At 43.0% G+C, this 19,700-nt stretch overlaps 1 protein-coding gene across 1 annotated transcript; it reads left to right on the top strand.

The window, feature by feature from the left end:
* The first annotated feature begins 14,363 nt into the window (after positions 1-14,363).
* Positions 14,364-18,691, top strand: KIF4B (kinesin family member 4B). Its single transcript, XM_005558373.5, has one exon. The coding sequence runs from the start codon at positions 14,414-14,416 to the stop codon at positions 18,116-18,118; it is 3,705 nt and encodes a 1,234-aa protein (XP_005558430.3). The 5' UTR covers positions 14,364-14,413; the 3' UTR covers positions 18,119-18,691.
* The last annotated feature ends 1,009 nt before the right edge of the window (positions 18,692-19,700 follow it).

The raw sequence follows: 19,700 nt of genomic DNA on the forward strand, positions 1-19,700 counted from the left end.
TCAAGGCAGAACAGGTGATCTAGCTAAGGCAATCAGCTCTCTAGGTATCCCCTCACATTTTTTTATTTTTATTTTTATTTTTATTTTTTTAGAGACAGAGTCTTGCTCTGTTGCCCAGGCTGGAGTGCAATGGTGCAATCTCGGCTCACTGCAACCTCTGCCTCCTGGGTTCAAGTGATTCTCCTGCCTCAGCCTCCCGAGTAGCTGTAATTACAGGCCCCCACCACTACACCTGGCTATTTTTCATATTTTTAGTAGAGATGGAGTTTCCCCATGTTGGCCAGGCTGGTCTTAAACTCCTGACCTCAGGTGATCTGCCCGCTTCAGTCTCCCAAAGTGCTGGGGTTACAGGTGTGAGCCATCGCGCCTGGCTGATTTTTATTTTTTAGATGATGTCTCATTCTGTCACCCCAGCTGGAGGGCAATGGTACAATCATGGCTCACTGCAGCCTCGACCTCCCTGAGCTCAGCCTATCCTCCCACCTCAGTCTCCTGAGTAGCGTGAGGCACGTGCCATCACGCTCGGCTGATTTTTGTATTTTTTTTTGTGTGTGTGTGAGATGGAGTCACTCTGTCACCCAGGCTGGAGTGCAGTGGCACGATCTTGGCTCACTGCAAGCTCTGCCTCCCAGGTTCACGCCATTCTCCTGCCTCAGCCTCCGGAGTAGCTGGGACTACAGGTGCCCGCCACCACACCCGGCTAATTTTTTGTATTTTTAGTAGAGACAGGGTTTCACCGTGTTAGCCAGGATGGCCTCAATCTCCTGACCGTGATCCGCCCATCTCGGCCTCCCAAAGTGCTGGGATTACAGGCGTGAGCCAATGCACCCAGCCTAATTTTTGTATTTTTTATAGAGATGGAGTTTCGCCACATTGGCCAGGTTGTTCTCAAATCCCTGTGCTCAAGTGATCCACTCTGCTCGGCCTCCCAGATTGCTGGCTGGGATTGTAGGTGTGAGCCACCACGCCTGGCCAGGATGACACCTTAATCCAATGTGAGTAGTGTCTTGATTAGAAAGAAGAAAGGCACAGAGGGGAGAATGCCACATGAAGACACAGAGACACAGAGAGAAGATGGCTGTGTGAAGAGAGAGGCAGAGATTGGAATGATGCTGCCAACAGCCACGGAACACCTGGGGCTACCAGAAGCTGGAAGAGGCAAGGAAGGATCCTCCCTTGAGGCTTGTGAGGGAGCATGGCCCTGATGACACTTTGATTTCATATTTCTAGTCTCTGGAACTGTGAGAACAGAAATCTCTGCTGTGTTAAGCCACCCAGTCTGTGATTCTCTGTTATAGCAGGCAGCCTGAGCAGCCTGACACACCGCTGTTGCCAGGAGAATGGAGGAAGGCAATTGGCTAGGCTGAGGGCATATGGCCACCCCATGTGTCATGCTCACTCAAATAACCAGAGCTGTGAGAGAGGGAAAGCTGGTCCTCTAAAGGAAAACTGAGGAGCAGTTTCAAAAATAGGAGAAATGGAACCTTGCATAGGCAAGAACTGGACGTGTCCACTATAACATTTAATGCCCTATTTCAGCTGGGCGCGGTGGCCCACGCCTGTAATCCCAGCACTTTGGGAGGCTGAGGTGGGTGGATCAGGAGGTCAGGAGATCGAGACTATCCTGGCTAACACAGTGAAACCCCGTCTCTACTAAAAATACAAAAACAAAATTAGCCTGGCGTGGTGGCGGGCACCTGTAGTCCTAGCTACTAGGGAGGCTGAGGCGGGAGAATGGCATGAACCCAGGAGGCAGAGGTTGCAGTGAGCCGAGATTGCGCCACTGCACTCTAGCCTGGCAACAGAGAGAGACTCCATCTCAAAAACAAACAAACAAACAAACAAACATTTAATTCCCTATTTCAGGTCCTCAGTACTTCTTGCCTGAGTTCCTGATGGAATCGCCCAACTTTCTTCAAGTTTTCCTCCTCTTCTCTTTCCATCCTATTTTATACAAGATGCCTCATTTTTGGTTGTGCTCTTACCACGCTCCTGTGCAAAATCCTTCGAAGGTTCCCCAAACCAACAGAAGAAAAATCCTGCTCTTTAAACTGACCTTGACAGGCATTTTCAGGGTGGCTTCCAGCACCCGCCATCTCCATATGTAGAAATTCGATTTGCCCTCTAAAGTCTACATGAAATGCCGTCTCCTCCAAGAAGCTTCCCAGATGTTTTTTTAGTTGGAAGTTTTTACTGGCTTCTGAACTTTTTCTCCATTTTCATTAAGGTACTTGTATTAGTTCGCCAGGGCTTTCATAACAAAATACCATAAACTGGGTTGCTTAAACAATATAAATTAATTTTTTCACAGTTCTGGAGGCTAGAAGTATAAGATCAAGGTATCAGCAGGCTTAGTTTTCCTGAGGCATCTCTCCTTGATTTGTAGACAGCTACCTGCTTACCAGGTCCTCTCATGGCCTTTTTTTTTTTTTTTTTTTTTTTTTTGAGACAGAGTCTCACTCTGTGGCCCAGGCTGGAGTGCAGTGGCACAATCATGGCTCACTGCAGGCTCGATCTCTTGGGCTCAAGCAATCCTCCCACCTCAGCTTCCCAAGTAGCTGGGACTACAGATGCATGCCACTATGCTTGGCTTTTTTCCCCCCTTTTTTTAAAGAGATGGGGCCAGGCACAGTGGCTCACGGCTGTAATCCCAGCACTTTGGGAGGCCGAGGTGGGTGGGTCATTTGAGGTCAGGAGTTCGAGACCAGCCTGACCAACATGGTGAAACCCCACCTCTACTAAAAATACAAAAATTAGCTGGGCATGGTGGCGGGCACCTGTAATCCCAGCTACTCAGGAGGCTGAGGCAGGAGAATCGCTTGAACCCAGAAGGTGGAGGTTGCGGTGAGCTGAGTTCGCACCATTGTACTCCAGCTTGGGTGAAAGAGTGAGACTCCATCTCAAAAAAAAAAACCCAAAAGAAACAAAAAAACAACAAACAAACAACAACAACAACAAACCCAAGGAGATGGGAGTCTCCCTGTGGTGTTGCTGGTCTTGAACACCTGGGCTCAAGTAATCCTCTTGCCTTGGCCTCCCAGAATTCTGGGATTACAGGCATAAGTCACTGCAACTGGCCTTTCTTCCTCTTATAGAGATACCAGTCATACTGCATTAGGGTCCCATCCTAGATGCCTCATTTTAAGTTGCTATTTGATATCCTATACCAAATACAGGCACATGGATTAAGGCCCACCGATATGACCTCGTGTATCCCTGAATACCTCTTTAAAGACCCTGTCTCCAGATAAGGTTACAGTCTGAGGAACTGCATGTTGGCACTTTGACATATAAGTTTTGATGGGAGGACACAATTCAATCCATAACAGCACTTAAAACTTCCTATTTTATTTTACGGATATTTGTGTCCTTATTTTAACTCCCTTAGAAGGTGATAAGCTCCTTGAAAGCAGGAAGTATATCTTGTCTATATCCTTTTATCTCCCATAGTGTTTAATGGACTTTCTTGGACTTAGTAAATGCTCAAAATTTTTTGCTGAGTGAATGAATTGTATATAAAACAATTCTTGATTAATAATAATTTCTCATTTTCCAAATTTTGTATTAAAAAACTATATAGTGGAGATAGCATTGGGCTTGATGTCAAAGACCTGGGTTCTTTTCCCAACTCTGTCACTTTCTAGTTGTATGCACTTGAATAAGTCACTTAATCTCTCTGGGACTCCATTTCCTCATCTGTAAAGTGGGAATAATAACACTGTCCTGTTTGCTTTACAAGTTGTTAATGAATATTAATAAAATAGTTTAGTTACCCTCAAAATATTTGGGGGCACCTACTATGTACCAGGCATTGTTCTGGGCACTCGAGATATAATAGTGAACAAGCTGGGCCAGGTTCCTGTTGACAGAGGATTTTTCTCTTGGCCCCTTTGCTGGACTCGCAGCAGCAGTGCCCTGTCTACTTGGCCTGCCACACTCAGCCCCTTCCAGGAGGGAGCACATGAGCGAGCCAGTGTGGGATCTGGCTGGCCACTCTGAGCATGACACAGGAGCAAGCTCTGTGTGGGGCCCATGGCCAGACCAGGTGCAAGGAGCCCATAATACTGAAGCCCCAGAGGGAGTGTTAGGGTGCTAATTAGCTCTTTTAGTTCCGCCATACATAGCCTGATGGATGGTGGCATGTTAGCAGCTCAGTCAGCCCCTGGCCCCATCATGTGGAATGGCTGCTCTCTGCTGGCAGGGGCAAAAGGCCAGTGTGATAGCCTTTTTGGGTACCCATTCTCAGTGGGTCCCAAGCTCTTGTCCAGCATCCAAGAAGAATGAGGATATGCTGACAATCAAAGAGTGAGCAAGGCAGGGAGTTTTATTGAGTGATGAAACAGTTTTCTGTGGAGAGGAGATGTTCCCCTAACTGAATGTGGGAAAGTCTCCCCCAGTATGGCTGAGTCCAGGGCTTTTGTGGGCTCAGAATAGCGGGGGCAGGCCGTACATGGTATTGGAAAAGGCAACTTTCGATTGGTTAAGAGGCATTATTCAGAAAGACTCAATAGGGAAAGGGTGGGCAACCAAGAACAGAAGTTCTCACTCTGGCTTGTGGGTTTCATCCGGGACCAGCAGTCTGATCTTTCAGACTTCAGGCTGTTTTTTGGCTTAAAGGTGGGGTTTCACTGGTGACCTGCCCCTATCTGCCTGGCATTTGGTTGCCTCCTGTTACTATCACTGTCCTCATTCTTGTTCTTGTGGGGAAATAGGTGATTAACAAGAAATTATTAATGATGAGTACCCAAAACAATTTCAGAAAGTGCTAAGTTCAATGCAGACTATAAAGCAACGTATATGATAGTGGGGGTTTACCTCCTAGAAAGGAGCTTAGGAAAGACCTCTCTGAGGAGGCATTTGAGCTGAAATGTGAAGACTGAGAAAGAAGTGGCTATTCTGGGGAGTGAGAGGTAGGAGGGATGAGTATTCCAGGCAGAGGGAGGACAAAAGGCCCCGAAGCAGGAGAGAGTGAGTGTGAATATTCAGGTAAGCTAGTAGGGTAATGACATGTAAAATATGCAGCTCAGTCAAATGCAAGGCTTCCCACCCATCACCGAAAGACCCTAGGGTGGGGGTTTTATTTCTGACTCATTGGTGGTGTACAGCTGGGGCATCATTTCCCACGTATGCAGCCTTGGGCATATCGCCTTGCCTCTCATGGTTTCTCCTTCCCTGCCCTGCCTGGCTGCCAGTGTTGGGAAGGGGTCAAATGTGACCATGTGGGTAAAGGCACTTTGAAAATATGAAGCACTGTACATTTTCCAGGTGGTATCATTATTTGAAAACATGTTACCTACGATTAGGGATTTGGACTTTGAATTCTGCAAGTAGCTTGCTGATCAAATTTTCTGAGGAAAGCTGCAGTCACCACAGCTCAGAGCTCAAAAATGCCTGTCTCAGGCTTTTCAAAGCAAATTGATAAGAATCAAGTAGAGGTAGCTGCAGTGATGTGAAAGCTGTGTTTTGTGGGGGTTGAATTCTAACTTTCTTCCCTACTGAGACTCTCTATACACATGGTTTGGTGTGAGTAACACCCCTGTTTGGGCGTTTGGATGCCTATGAAACTATCTTGGGGTCAGGTCAGTGTGTGTGTGTGTGCATGTGTGAGAGTTTACATTGCAATAGAATATTCCAGAAAAGAGCCATCTGCTCAGATATTTTAAGCATCCCACTGCCCCCAGAACTGATGTGATTGAACATTATACACATACATCTTGAATAGTGAAATTGCACCCAGGCACGTATAAATGACAGTAGCAGAGCATTCTTTTTTTTTTTTTTCAACATCCTTTCTTGAGGAAAACTCTTTTTTTAGTTTTTTAAATTATACTTTAAGTTCTGGGATACATGTGCAGGACGTGCAGGTTTGTTGCATAGGTAAACACGTGCCATGGTGTTTTGCTGTACCTACATTAGGTATTTCTCCTAATGCTATCCCTCCCCTAGCCCCCACCCCCTGACAGGTCCTGGTGTATGATGTTCCCCTTCCTGTGTCCATGTGTTCTCACTGTGAGAACATGTGTTGTTTGGTTTTCTGTTCCTGTGTTAGTTTTCTGAGAATGGTGGTTTCCAGCTTCATCCATGTCCCTGCAAAGGACAGGAACTCACCCTTTTTTGTGGCTGCATAGTATTCCATGGCGTATATGTGCCACATTTTCTTTTCTTTTCTTTTTTTTTGAGATGGAGTTTCGCTCTTGTTGCCCAGGCTAGAGTGTAATGGTATGATCTCGGCTCACTGCAACCTCTGTCTCCCAGGTTCAAGTGATTCTCCTTCCTCAGCCTCCTGAGTAGCTGGGATTACAGGCATGTGCCACCACGCCTGGCTAATTTTTTGTATTTTTAGTAGAGACGGGGTTTCTTCATGCTGGTCAGGCTGGTCTCAAACTCCCAACCTCAGGTGATCTTCCCGCCTCGGCCTCCCAAAGTGCTGGGATTACAGTTGTGAGCCACCGTGCCCGGCCAGTGTGCCACATTTTCTTTATCCAGTCTATCATTGATGGGCACTTTGGGTTGATTCCAAGTCTTTGCTATTGTGAATATTGCTGAAATAAACATACATGTGCATGTGTCATTATAGTAGAATGATTTATAATCCTTTGGGTATATACCATTAATGGAATTGCTGGGTCAAATGGTATTTCTGGTTCTAGATTAACAATTATCCATCCACTCAACAGATACTGAGCATTTACTATGAGCAAGTTGCTGAGATAAACAAACATGCTCTCAAGTGGGTATCTGTTTCTATTGGTTGGACTCTTGGTCTCTGTCTGTCTCTCAATTTCTCTGTGTCTTTTTCCCATGTACTCCCCTGCCCCCTTCACTTATGAATTTGCCTCATTGGAATCAAGTTCCATTCAACTAGTGGGGCTTCCAAAATTGAGGCTTGGGGCATATCAAATGGAACAGCTAATGGTGACTTTTTTTTTTTTCAAGACAGGTTATCAATTATGAATGGCCAGGCAATTGCAGATCAAATGAGTCCCATTTCCCCAAATGATGTAGTAGATTTTAGAATGGGATGAAATGAAATGGAGCTAAAAGGCATTTTTAAAAAGAAGGCTGAGGGATTTGGAGTTGGAGGTATGAAGTTCAGGATCAAGGAGACTTCTTACTTTGATTTCAGAGTCTTGGACAGCTTGTGCACAAACTGGAGGGCCGGCAGCTGGAATGACCAGGACGCCTAGGTGCTGGGAAGGTTAGCAGGCTGGTGGTTGCGGGCTGCTGCAGTCTAAAGAGTGATACTGACTTCACATCAGCAGCGAGACTGCTTGCTTTCTCTGCCTCAGCTCCTGTTGCAATTTCTATGCCATCTATGTGGCCTGGACCTTGTGATTTTCAGAGATGAGAGTGCTGCTGGGAAGCTCCCCTGGACACATGCTAGAAGGAAGAGTTATCCTTGCTGCTTTCCTGGGTTTGCTCATCCAGGAGGATTGTGGCAGCTGTTGTGATTATTCTTTCCATCTCTGTCTCTGTTCTCTCTCTCTATATATTTATATATCTCTCTGTCTCTGTCTTTCTGTTTCACTCTGTCTCTCTCTCAGACAACCCCCCATCACCTGCTGCAGTAGCTTCACTTCCCAGCACCTAGAAACCCACACATTCTCAGCTATAGAAACAAGGAGGAAATCCCATGGAAGCACATTGGGCCAATTCGTGAGGGAAATTGATGACTATAAATTTTATGAATTCAAAAAGTTACTGAATAATACATGTTCAACACAGAAAAATTAGAAAATATAGGTAAACAAAAAAGCAAATGAAAATCATTGAGTGTATAAGGAATTTTTAAATTAAATACTAGTTTAAAAATATCAGAAGAGAAATTTATGAATGAAAACCAAATATTCAAATGCTTCAGAAGGGCATGAAATAAAGAGTGAGATCCTCTGTTGCTGGACCCCCAAGTCCCCTTCCCTTGAGACAAAAAATTCCAGAAATTTACTCTACCTGCAGAAATGTATGTCTCTATGTATACGATCTTAAAAGAAAACCACAAATGGAAGCATAATATACATACTGTTCTGTGCCATATTATTCTACTTAATAAATTCCAAATTCCTTACCATGATAGCACATATGGATAAATTGTGAATATGGCAAATATGCCTTAGTCATTGAGTGCCATGTTATGAGTACCATGTTAATTTGTGAATACCATGAATTATGAATACCATGTTAATTTGTGAATATCTCCGGAATACACATTGAAGCAACAAAGACAAGAAAAAAGGACACTCGGTACTACTGGAAAATGATACTTCATTATTTAGAATTTATCACATTTGTGCTATCTTTGTGGAAGGATGTGACAAATTAATTAATTGGCCTTTTCTCTAAACTGACCACTCCCATCACACAAATGCTCTGTGCACTCTGAATTGCTGCCTGTCTTTGATGTCAGCAGTGACACAATCCTCAAACCTTCATGGCATTTGGACTCGTTGTGTTCGAGGACACAGAGTAAGAGCAGAGCTGCTTCCCTGGGGCCTGGATGGTGCTGGTCTTGAAAGCAAGTGTTCAGGGAATGGGCCATGCTTACTAGAGTTGAGCATTGATGGACAAAGGAGCCAATATATTTTTTAATAAATAGTTTTTTTGTGACATGTGGGGTCTTCTAAAATAGGGGGCTCAGAGCAGGGCCCCTCCTGCCCAGGTCTATGGGTGGGACTCTACACTGGCATGACCGCACTGGTTGTTACAATATTGAATTATGTTCATAGAGTTGGTAATAGATGCTGCTTTTTGTCCCAAATGATCTCTCCCCATGGCTCCCCCTACCCTGGCCCTCCCCAGAAACTACCTTCCCTGCCCTCCTCATGATCCAGCAACTGAAAGGCTAATGCCGAGAACAGCAAAGGGCCTCTAGAACATGGCTCCAGAGCTGTTGCTGTGCCTATTCTTCTTGGAACAGAAGGGATGGAGGATGTCCTGATCAGGTGGTTACATATTTTTATTATTACCCCGACTTATGAGTAAATAATCAGTGAAAACTATGCCCTGGTTTCTCTAAAGACAATTTTGTGTCAGAGACCACTGATGATAAAAACAGGATGGGTGCTATGAGAAAACAAAGCCCAGGTGACAAGCTGGGATGCTATAGGTCACATCCATTTCATCAGGTGGCACATTGAGAGCCACCTTGACCACTTTGGTTTCTCTGGAACAAGCATCTTTGCTGCAGGAACCCAGCAGCAAAACAAACTGGAGTCATGAGGGGTGATTATCTTGCAACCACTGCTTGCCACATTATTTCAAGAGCGATGCTTAGGATCCTGAAAACACCCTGCCTGGGGTGGATAGCACAACATTTAGAAAGACATAGAGTTGGTGCCATTCTTCCTCTTCATCCAATAGATACGTCCCTTTTCCCCTTTAAGAAATGTGGCATTTAGGGTATTTAATTTAATTGGGTGGATTGGGTAGAAGTAGAGTAAGTTGCTTTTCCCTGTCCTTAATTCTGCTAGGTAACCAGGGACCAATTGGAACAAAACCAAATCTGATTTATCAAAGATAACATCTGTTAGCATGTTTTCTTCTTTCAGCCTTTTTTCTATGCACATAAATATAAATAAGTAGCTATACTTCTACAAAATTGGAATTATCATGTTTTATATAGTTTGTATTCTATTGTTTATACTTAACATTATATGGAAAGCAATGGCCAAATCATTAAGTATTCTTCTAGGACAGGATATTTAATGTTTATATAATGTTTTATCACAGGGCTACATCAATGTTTATTTAACACTTTTATTTTGGACATTTAGGCAATTTTCAATTTTTTATTAATATAAGTAACTGTATAATGAATAGTCACATCTTTTCACACATTCTTCCTTAGAATAAGGCATCTCAGCTTCAGAGATACTCCTTTTTAGTTCATATGCCAACTCTTCTTCTTAGTTGCCACCATTAGGTTTAATTTCTCCCACAGCTTTTTTTATGATCTCTGGACAAAGCACCTCTTGAAGTATCTCTGAACTCTCAGAAGCTTTATAGAAATAATCTGGAAGCTGAGCAGCAGTTCTAGTTCCTGTGCACTTCTGATTTACAGATTTCCTAGACGTGGGGCAGATAACGGCCGTTGCTGATGGCTCCATAGTTTATAGGGGTAGTGTAAGCACCTAATAGGAGATAGAATATTTTTTCCCTTTGCCTACTGCTATCCTCCTCCTCCCTCTCTCTCCTCTTCCTACTTCTCCTCCTTCTCCTTCTTCTCTCCTTCTCTCCTTCTCCCCTTCTCTCCTCCTCCTCCTCCTTCTTCCTTCTTCCTCCTTCCTCCCTCCTCCTCCTTCTCCTCCTCCCTCTTCCTCCTCTTCTTCTTCTTCTTCTTCTTCTTCTTCTTCTTCTTCTTCTTCTTCTTCTTCTTCTTCTTCTTCTTCTTCTTCTTCTCCTCCTTCTTCCTCCTTCTTCCTCCTTCTTCCTCCTTCTTCCTCCTTCTTCCTCCTTCTTCTCCTTCTTCTTCTTCTTTTTTTTCTCTCTCTCGCCCCCCCCTGCCCCATCATCTTTCTTGCGCTCTCTCTGGAAAAGACAGATTGGCATAACCCGAGTCACATACTCATATCTGGATCCATAAGCCATAGGCCAGGTAAGGTGGGTTACATTAAAGAAATATAGCAACTTCTACAACCCTATGCATAATGGGAAGAAGAAGAAATTCTTAGAAAATAGTGATTGGGCAAACAAGGCAACAGGGTCCAAAATAATTGAGTTTGATAAGGCAGGGTTCTAATCTATGGTCTGCCAGAAACTTGCTGAGTCACTCAGTCTCCTTCGCTAGGACTCAATGTGCTCCTCTTTGAAATAACACAGTTGGCTGGGCATGGTGGTGCATATATGTAATCCCAGCACTTTAGGAGGTTGAGGTGGGAGGATCCCTTAAGTTCAGGAGTTTGGGATCAGCCTGGGCAACATGGTGAAAGCCCATCTCTGCCAAAAACAAACAAACAAAGAAAAATTAGCCAGGCGTGGTGACATGCACCTGGGAGGCTGAGGTGGGATGGATGATCACCTGAGCCTGGGAGGTCAAGGTTGTAGTGAGTCATGCTTATGCCGCTGCACTCCAGCCTAAGTGACAAAGTAAGACCCAATCTCAAAAAAAAAAAAAAAAAGACACACAGTTGGCCTGATTGATTCCCAGATTCCCTCTAGGTTCCTCAGTTTGTTAGTGGTAAAGCTGAGGTTCCAAACTAGGGCTTCCGTCTCATGACATATCTCCTCCAGCTAGCAGCCTTCTCGAGTCCGTGCTGTTCTTTGTGATGAGTTCCCTGGCTTCCACCTCTGCTCCACCAGGCCAGAATGAAGACATTGACCTTTGCAGTTAACTTCCAAGAAAGATGTGTGTGTTTCTTGCTTTATGCTGTAGGTGAAATATGAGTAAATGAGATTTGGGGTAATTTTTCCCTGCTGACTCTGTAATTGCATTGTGATTCCAGAACTCTTTTTCCTTTACAGAATGTGAGATATTGGAAAGCCCTTAGAAGTCATTTAGTCTAGGAGTTATTAATCTGGATTCTGTGACCCTCTGAGATCTGGGAACACACTGAAATTAGAGGAAGAATGTATGTATGTACATTTTTGAATTGATAGAGGAGATCAATTTTTAAAGCCAGCTTATTTTTAACTGAGATACAATTAAGATCTTAAAATGTACAGATTAAATATTCAATTTGATAAGTTTCCACAAATATATAACTTGAGCATCCATCATCCAAAACAGGACCTAAAACATTTTCATCACACCCAAAGACACAACCCTTGTGTCACTTTCTAGTCAATCCTCCCCTGCCCCCTATTCCCCCAGCAACCACTTTCTGACTTCTATTTAATATGACCATAGTTTATTTTTTTATTGTTTTAGAATTTCATGTGAATGGAATTGTACAATTTTTGCTTTTTTGTCTTGCATCTTTTGCTCAACATATTTTTTTGTAAAAAGACTTACATTTTTTAGATCAGTTTTAGATTCATAGCAAAATTAAGAGGAAAGTACAGAGATTTCCCACACACCTCCTTCCCCTAGACATGTTATCAACATCCAGCACCAGAATGGTACTTTTGTTATAATTAATGAACCTACATTGACACATTGTTATCATTCAAAGCCAATAGTTTACATTAGGGTTCACTCTTAGTGTTGTACATCCTTGCCAGCATTTGATGCTGTCAGTGTTCCAGATTTTGGCTATTCTAGTAGGTGTGTAGTAGTATCTTAATTTACATTTTCCTGACCGAATATCATGTGGAACGTCTTTTCATGTGCTTATTTACCATGTTTATATTTTCTTTTGTGAGGTGTCTGTTGAAGCCTTTGGTCCATTTTAAAATCAGGTCATTTGGACAAATGTGTAATGACATAGATTCACCATTATAGTATAATACCAGGTAGTTTCACTGCCCTAAAAATCCTGTGTGCTCTGCCTGTTCATCCATCCCTCCCCTGTAATCCTTAGCAACTACTAATCTTTTTACTTCCTCCAGAGTCTTGCCTTTTCCAGAATGTCGTATAGCTGGAATTACACAGTGTGTAGCCTTCTCAGTTTGGCTTCTTTCACTGAGTCATAGACATTGAGGTTTCCTCTTTGTCTTTTTATGGCTTGAGTGGCTCATTTCTTTTTAGTGCTGAATAATATTCCATTGTCTGGATGTACTGAAGTTTGTCTATTTACCTACCGAAGGACATCTTCCTTGCTTCCAAGTTTTGGCAATTATGAATAAAGCTGCTGTAAACATCCACATGCAGGTTTTTGTGGGGTCCTAACTCCCTTGGATAAATACTAAGGAGTGTGATAGCTGGATCAGATGGTAAGAATATGTTATATTGCGTAAGAAACCACCAAACTGCCTTCCCAAGTGGCTATACCATTTTGCATTCCCATCAGCAATAAATGAGATTACTGCTGCTCCATATCCTTGCCAGCATTTGGTGTTATCAGTGTTCCAGATTTTGGCCATTCTAGTAGGTGTGTAGTAGTATCTTATTGTTTTAATTTACTTTTTCCTGACCAAATATGATGTGGAGCATCTTTTCATGTGCTTATTGGCCATGTTTATATTTTATTTTGTGAGGTGTCTATTAAAGCCTTTGGCCCATTTTAAAATCAGATAGTTCGTTTACTTATTGTTGCATTTTAAGAGTTATTTGTATATTTTGGATAACATTCCTTTATCAGATGTGTCTTTTGCAAATATTTTCTCTCAGTCTATGACTTGTCTTATTCTCTTGACAGTTTTGTTTGAAGAGCAGAAGTTTTCAATTTTAGTGAAACTTATTAATGATTTCTTTCATGGATTGTGCCATTGGTGTTATATCGAAAAAGTCATCTCATACCTAAGTTCATCTAGGTTTTCTCCTATGTTATCTTCTAGGAGTTTAATAGTTTTGCATTTTATAGTTAGGACTATGATCCATTTTGAGTGAATTTTTGTGAAGGCTGTAAGGTCTGAGTCTAAATTTTTTTTTTTTTTTTTGCATGCAGAAGTGCAGTTGTTCCAGCACCATTTGTTCCATTTGTTGAAAAAACTATATTTGCTTCATTGTGTTGCCTTTGCTTCTTTGTCAAAGATCAATTAACTATATTATGTGGGTCTAGTCACTGTATCTATATGATCTCTCTATTCTAATACATTGGTCTACTTGTCTATTCTTTTGCCAATAGCACATTGTCTTGATTACTGTGGTTTTATAGTAAGTCTTGAAGTTGGGTAGTGTCAGTCTTATGACTTTGTTCTCCTTCAATATTATGTTTGCCATTGTATTATTATTATTATTTTTGCCTCTCTATATAAACTTTAGAGTCAGTTTGTCAATATCTACAAAATAACTTGCTGGGATTTTGACTTGAATTGCATTGAATGGATAGATCAGTTTGGGAAGAACTGACATCTTTAAGATATTCAGCCTTCCTATCCATGAACATAAAATATCTCTCCATTTATTTAGTTCCCCTTTGATCTTGTTCATCAGAGTTTTGTAGTTTTCATCATGTAGATCTTATACATATTTTGTTAGGTTTATACCTATGTCATTTGTTAAGGTCTAAAGTAAGTGGTATTGTGCTTTCAATTTTGAATATCACTTATTCACTATTGGTACATAGGAAACCAATTTACTTTTGTATATTAACCTTGTATCCTGCAAGTTTATACTATACTCACTTATTAGTTCCAGGACATTTTTCTGTTGTTGGTTAAAAAAGAATTTCTGGACTTACCCTCCCCTTCCCACCGTGCCGGCCTGCGCGCGCACATGTGCGCGCTCCGCCCTTGGGCCTTCCGCACTGCAATTGGTTGGCGTCTCTGGGAGGGATTTGAAACTTGGCGGTTAAAGCTCCGGCGGAGACAGGGCGGCGGGAGAGCCCGGGTGAACGGGGAAGGGACATTTAGTTTGAGACGGTGCTGAGATAGGATCATGAAGGAAGAGGTGAAGGGAATTCCTGTAAGAGTGGCACTGCGTTGTCGCCCTCTGGTCCCCAAAGAGATTAGCGAGGGCTGCCAGATGTGCCTTTCCTTCGTGCCCAGGGAGCCTCAGGTGGTGGTTGGTACTGATAAATCCTTCACCTACGATTTTGTGTTTGACCCCTCTACTGAACAGGAAGAAGTCTTCAATACAGCAGTAGCGCCGCTCATAAAAGGTGTATTTAAAGGATATAATGCAACGGTCCTGGCCTATGGGCAGACTGGCTCTGGAAAAACCTATTCAATGGGAGGTGCATACACCGCAGAGCAGGAGAATGAAGCAACAGTTGGCATTATTCCTAGGGTAATACAACTGCTCTTCAAAGAAATTGATAAAAAGAGTGACTTTGAGTTTACTCTGAAAGTGTCTTACTTAGAGATTTACAATGAAGAAATTTTGGATCTTCTATGCCTATCTCGTGAGAAAGCTCAAATAAATATACGGGAGGATCCTAAGGAAGGTATAAAGATTGTGGGACTCACTGAGAAGACTGTTTTAGTTGCCTTGGATACTGTTTCCTGTTTGGAGCAGGGCAACAACTCTAGGACTGTGGCCTCCACAGCTATGAACTCCCAGTCATCCCGATCTCATGCCATCTTTACTATCTCCCTAGAGCAAAGAAAGAAAAGTGACAAGAATAGCAGCTTTCGCTCCAAGCTGCATCTCGTAGACCTCGCTGGATCAGAAAGACAGAAGAAAACCAAGGCTGAAGGGGATCGTCTAAAAGAGGGTATTAATATTAACCGAGGTCTCCTATGCTTGGGAAATGTAATCAGTGCTCTTGGAGATGACAAAAAGGGTGGCTTTGTGCCCTATAGAGATTCCAAGTTAACTCGACTGCTTCAAGATTCTCTAGGAGGTAATAGCCACACTCTTATGATAGCCTGTGTGAGTCCTGCTGACTCCAATCTAGAGGAAACATTAAGTACCCTTCGTTATGCTGACAGAGCAAGAAAAATCAAGAACAAACCTATTGTTAATATTGATCCCCACACAGCTGAACTTAATCATCTAAAGCAACAGGTACAACAGCTACAAGTCTTGTTGCTACAAGCCCATGGCGGTACCCTGCCTGGATCTATAAATGCAGAACCATCAGAGAATCTACAATCCCTGATGGAGAAGAATCAGTCACTGGTAGAGGAAAATGAAAAATTAAGTCATGGTCTGAGGGAGGCAGCTGGTCAGACAGCCCAGATGTTGGAGAGGATCATTTTGACAGAGCAAGTGAATGAAAAACTGAACGCCAAGCTAGAAGAGCTCAGGCAGCATGCGGCCTGCAAACTGGATCTTCAAAAGCTAGTGGAGACTTTGGAAGACCAGGAATTGAAAGAAAATGTAGAGATAATTTGTAACCTGCAGCAACTGATTACCCAGTTATCAGATGAAACGGTTGCTTGCATGGCTGCAGCCATAGATACTGCAGTGGAACACAAAGCTCAATTGGAAACCAGTCCAGAGATGAGTAAGTCTTCTGACGCATTTACCACTCAGCATGCTCTCCATCAAGCTCAGATGTCTAAGGAGGTGACTGAGTTGAATAACGCCCTTGCACTGAAAGAGGCCCTAGTTAGGAAGATGACTCAGAACAACAGCCAACTACACCCCATTCAGTTTCAATACCAGGATAACATAAAAAATCTAGAATTAGAAGTCATCAATCTGCAAAAGGAAAAGGAAGAATTGGTTCTCGAACTTCAGACAGCAAAGAAGGATGTCAACCAAGCCAAGTTGAGTGAGCGCCGCCGCAAACGTCTCCAGGAGCTGGAGGGTCAAATAGCTGATCTGAAGAAGAAGCTGAATGAGCAGTCCAAACTTCTGAAACTAAAGGAATCCACAGAATGTACTGTCTCCAAGCTGAACCAGGAGATACGGATGATGAAAAACCAGCGGGTGCAGTTAATGCGTCAAATGAAAGAGGATGCTGAGAAGTTTAGACAGTGGAAGCAGAAAAAAGACAAAGAAGTAATACAGTTAAAAGAACGAGACCGTAAGAGGCAATATGAGCTGCTCAAACTTGAAAGAAACTTCCAGAAACAATCCAGTGTGCTCAGACGTAAAACAGAGGAGGCAGCAGCTGCCAACAAGCGTCTCAAGGATGCTCTCCAGAAACAACGAGAGGTCACAGATAAGCGGAAAGAGACTCAGAGCCATGGAATGGAAGGCACTGCAGCTCGAGTGAGGAATTGGCTTGGAAATGAAATTGAGGTTATGGTTAGTACTGAGGAAGCCAAACGCCATCTGAATGACCTCCTTGAAGATAGAAAGATCCTGGCTCAGGATGTGGTTCAACTCAAAGAAAAAAAGGAATCTCAGGAGAATCCACCTCCTAAACTCCGGAAGCGTACATTCTCCCTTACTGAGGTGAATGGTCAAGTTTTGGAGTCAGAAAATTGTATTACAAAGCAGATTGAAAGCCTAGAGACTGAAATGGAACTCAGGAGTGCTCAGATTGCTGACCTACAGCAGAAGCTGCTGGATGCAGAAAGTGAAGACAGGCCAAAACAATGCTGGGAGAATATTGCCACCATTCTGGAAGCCAAGTGTGCCCTGAAATATTTGATTGGAGAGCTGGTCTCCTCTAAAATACATGTCACCAAACTTGAAAACAGCCTGAGACAGAGCAAGGCCAGCTGTGCTGACATGCAGAAGATGCTGTTTGAGGAACAAAATCATTTTTCTGAGATAGAGACAGAGTTACAAGCTGAGCTGATCAGAATGGAGCAACAGCACCAAGAGAAGGTGCTATACCTTCTCAGCCAGCTGCAGCAAAGCCAAATAGCAGAGAAGCAGTTAGAGGAGTCAGTCAGTGAAAAGGAACAGCAGCTGCTGAGCACACTGCAGTGTCAGGATGAAGAACTTGAGAAGATGCGAGAAATGTGTGAGCAAAATCAGCAGCTTCTCCAAGAGAATGAAATCATCAAGCAGAAACTGACCCTCCTTCAGGTAACCGGCAGACAGAAACATCTTCCTAATGATACCCTTCTATCTCCAGACTCTTCTTTTGAATATATCCCACCTAAGCCAAAACCTTCTCGTGTTAAAGAAAAGTTCCTGGAGCAAAGCATGGACATCGAGGATCTAAAATATTGTTCAGAGCATTCTGTGAATGATCATGAGGATGGTGATGGTGATGGTGACAGTGATGAGGGGGATGATGAGGAATGGAAGCCAACAAAATTAGTTAAGGTGTCCAGGAAGAACATCCAGGGGTGTTCCTGCAAGGGCTGGTGTGGAAACAAACAGTGTGGGTGCAGGAAGCAAAAGTCAGACTGTGGTGTGGACTGTAGCTGTGACCCCACAAAGTGTCGGAACCGCCAGCAAGGCAAGGATGGCTTGGGCAATGTTGAATGGACCCAGGATTCTGAAGGCTCCTTCAAACTGGAGGATCCTACCGAGGTGACCCCAGGATTGAGCTTCTTTAACCCTGTCTGTGCCACCCCCAATAGCAAGATCCTGAAAGAGATGTGTGACATGGAGGAGGTGCTGTCAAAGAAGACTGCTCCAGCTCCCTCCTCTTTTGACCTCCCAGAATTGAAACATGGAGCAACAGAACACCAACAAAATAAGGCTCCAGGGAAGAAAAAGAAACGAGCTCTGGCCAGCAACACCAGCTTCTTCTCTGGCTGCTCCCCTATCAAAGAAGAAGCCCACTGAAGTTGGAGTCATCATCTCTACCTCCAGTCTGGCTTGGGAGATGCTTTCAGGTTGCAGCCAGAAGGGGTTTCTTAAATGACTTCTCTGGATTTCAGGTTTCTTGCTGTTGAAAAAAGGAACAAAGCATTACTAAAAAGAAGGTAACCTTTGTTGGATGTTGTCTCTCAGCCTCCAGCCCCAGACTACTACTCTCTGTTCTCCAGAAGGGTGCTAAACCACCTACTGAAGAGAGAACCAACTGACTTTCCTAATGACTCATCAGCAGCCAGTCCTCAGTATGATCAAGTTCCTTCTTATTTGTGAGCAGTTCAGGCTCTCCTGTTGGGGATGAGGCCAAGGCTTTCTTATCTTTTGGTTGTCTCTGCTTAATGGAGGAGCCTGGCTTAGGTTGGAGGCCTGGCTGAGATCTTTCACTCCATCTCAGGAATGGGGTTGTGATCTTTCCTGTCCTGACCCCCTCTGAATTGTAAGTGTTTCAATAGTTCACTTGATTGTATGCCATGTTGTTGAAGTAAATGAATTATTTTTCAATGTTAAGTAAATAAACCTTAGCCCATCTACTGTTTAAAAAAAGTGTCTCATAGACTATCATGCCATCTGTGAACAAAGATAATTTTGTTTCGTTGTTTTCGAGACAGAGTCTCACTCTGTTGCCCAGGCTGGAGTGCAGTAGTGTGATCTTGGCTCACTGCAACTTTTGCCTCCGCAGTTCAAGTGATTCTTGTGCCTCAACTTCCCAAGTAGCTGGGATTACAGGCTCATGCCACCACGCCCAGCTAATTTTTTGTATTTTTAGTAGAGATGAGGTTTCATCATATTGGCCAGGCTGGCCTTGAACTCCTGACCTCAACTGATCTGCTTGCCTTGGCCTCCCAAAGTGCTGGGACTACAGGCATGAGTCACTGTGCCTGGCCATAAACAAAGACAGTTTGATTTCTTCCTTCCCAATGTGTGTACTTATTTCCTTTTCTTGTCTTATGAACTAATATTTTCAGTACAATGTTGAAAAGAAGTGGAGAGAGAGGACATCCTTGACTTGTTCTGTATTGTAGTGGGAAAACTTCCAATTTCTCACCATTAAATATGATGTTAGCTGTACGTTTCTTGTAGATATGCTTTATCAAGATAAGTTCAACTTTGTTCCTAGTTTACTGAGAGTTTTCATCATAAATGGGTATTGGATTTGTCAAATGCTTTTTGTGCACCTATTGATATGATGGTGTTAATTTTTCTTTGTTAGCCTGCTGAGGTGATAGATGACATTGATTTTTGAATGTTGAATCAGACTTGCATACCTGGGATAAATTCTACTAGGTTATGGTATATAATTCTTCATTTTCTTTTCTTATAATGTCTTTGGTTTTGATGATATAATCACATCATGTTTTTTGAGATTCATTCATGCTGTTATGTATATTAGTAGTGTTACAGGATCTCTGGGGTATTGATTTTTCTGGCCAGAAACCTCTGTGGCCACAGCACCTTTGCCTGGGTTCTTGTCCAGCGTCCAGGAAGAATGAGGTACACAGACAAGTGAAGGGTGAAGAAGAGTTTTATTTAGTATTAGAACAGCTCAGAGTGG

Source organism: Macaca fascicularis, chromosome 6 (assembly GCF_037993035.2).
Source record: "Macaca fascicularis isolate 582-1 chromosome 6, T2T-MFA8v1.1".
Classification (NCBI taxonomy): Eukaryota; Metazoa; Chordata; class Mammalia; order Primates; family Cercopithecidae; genus Macaca; species Macaca fascicularis.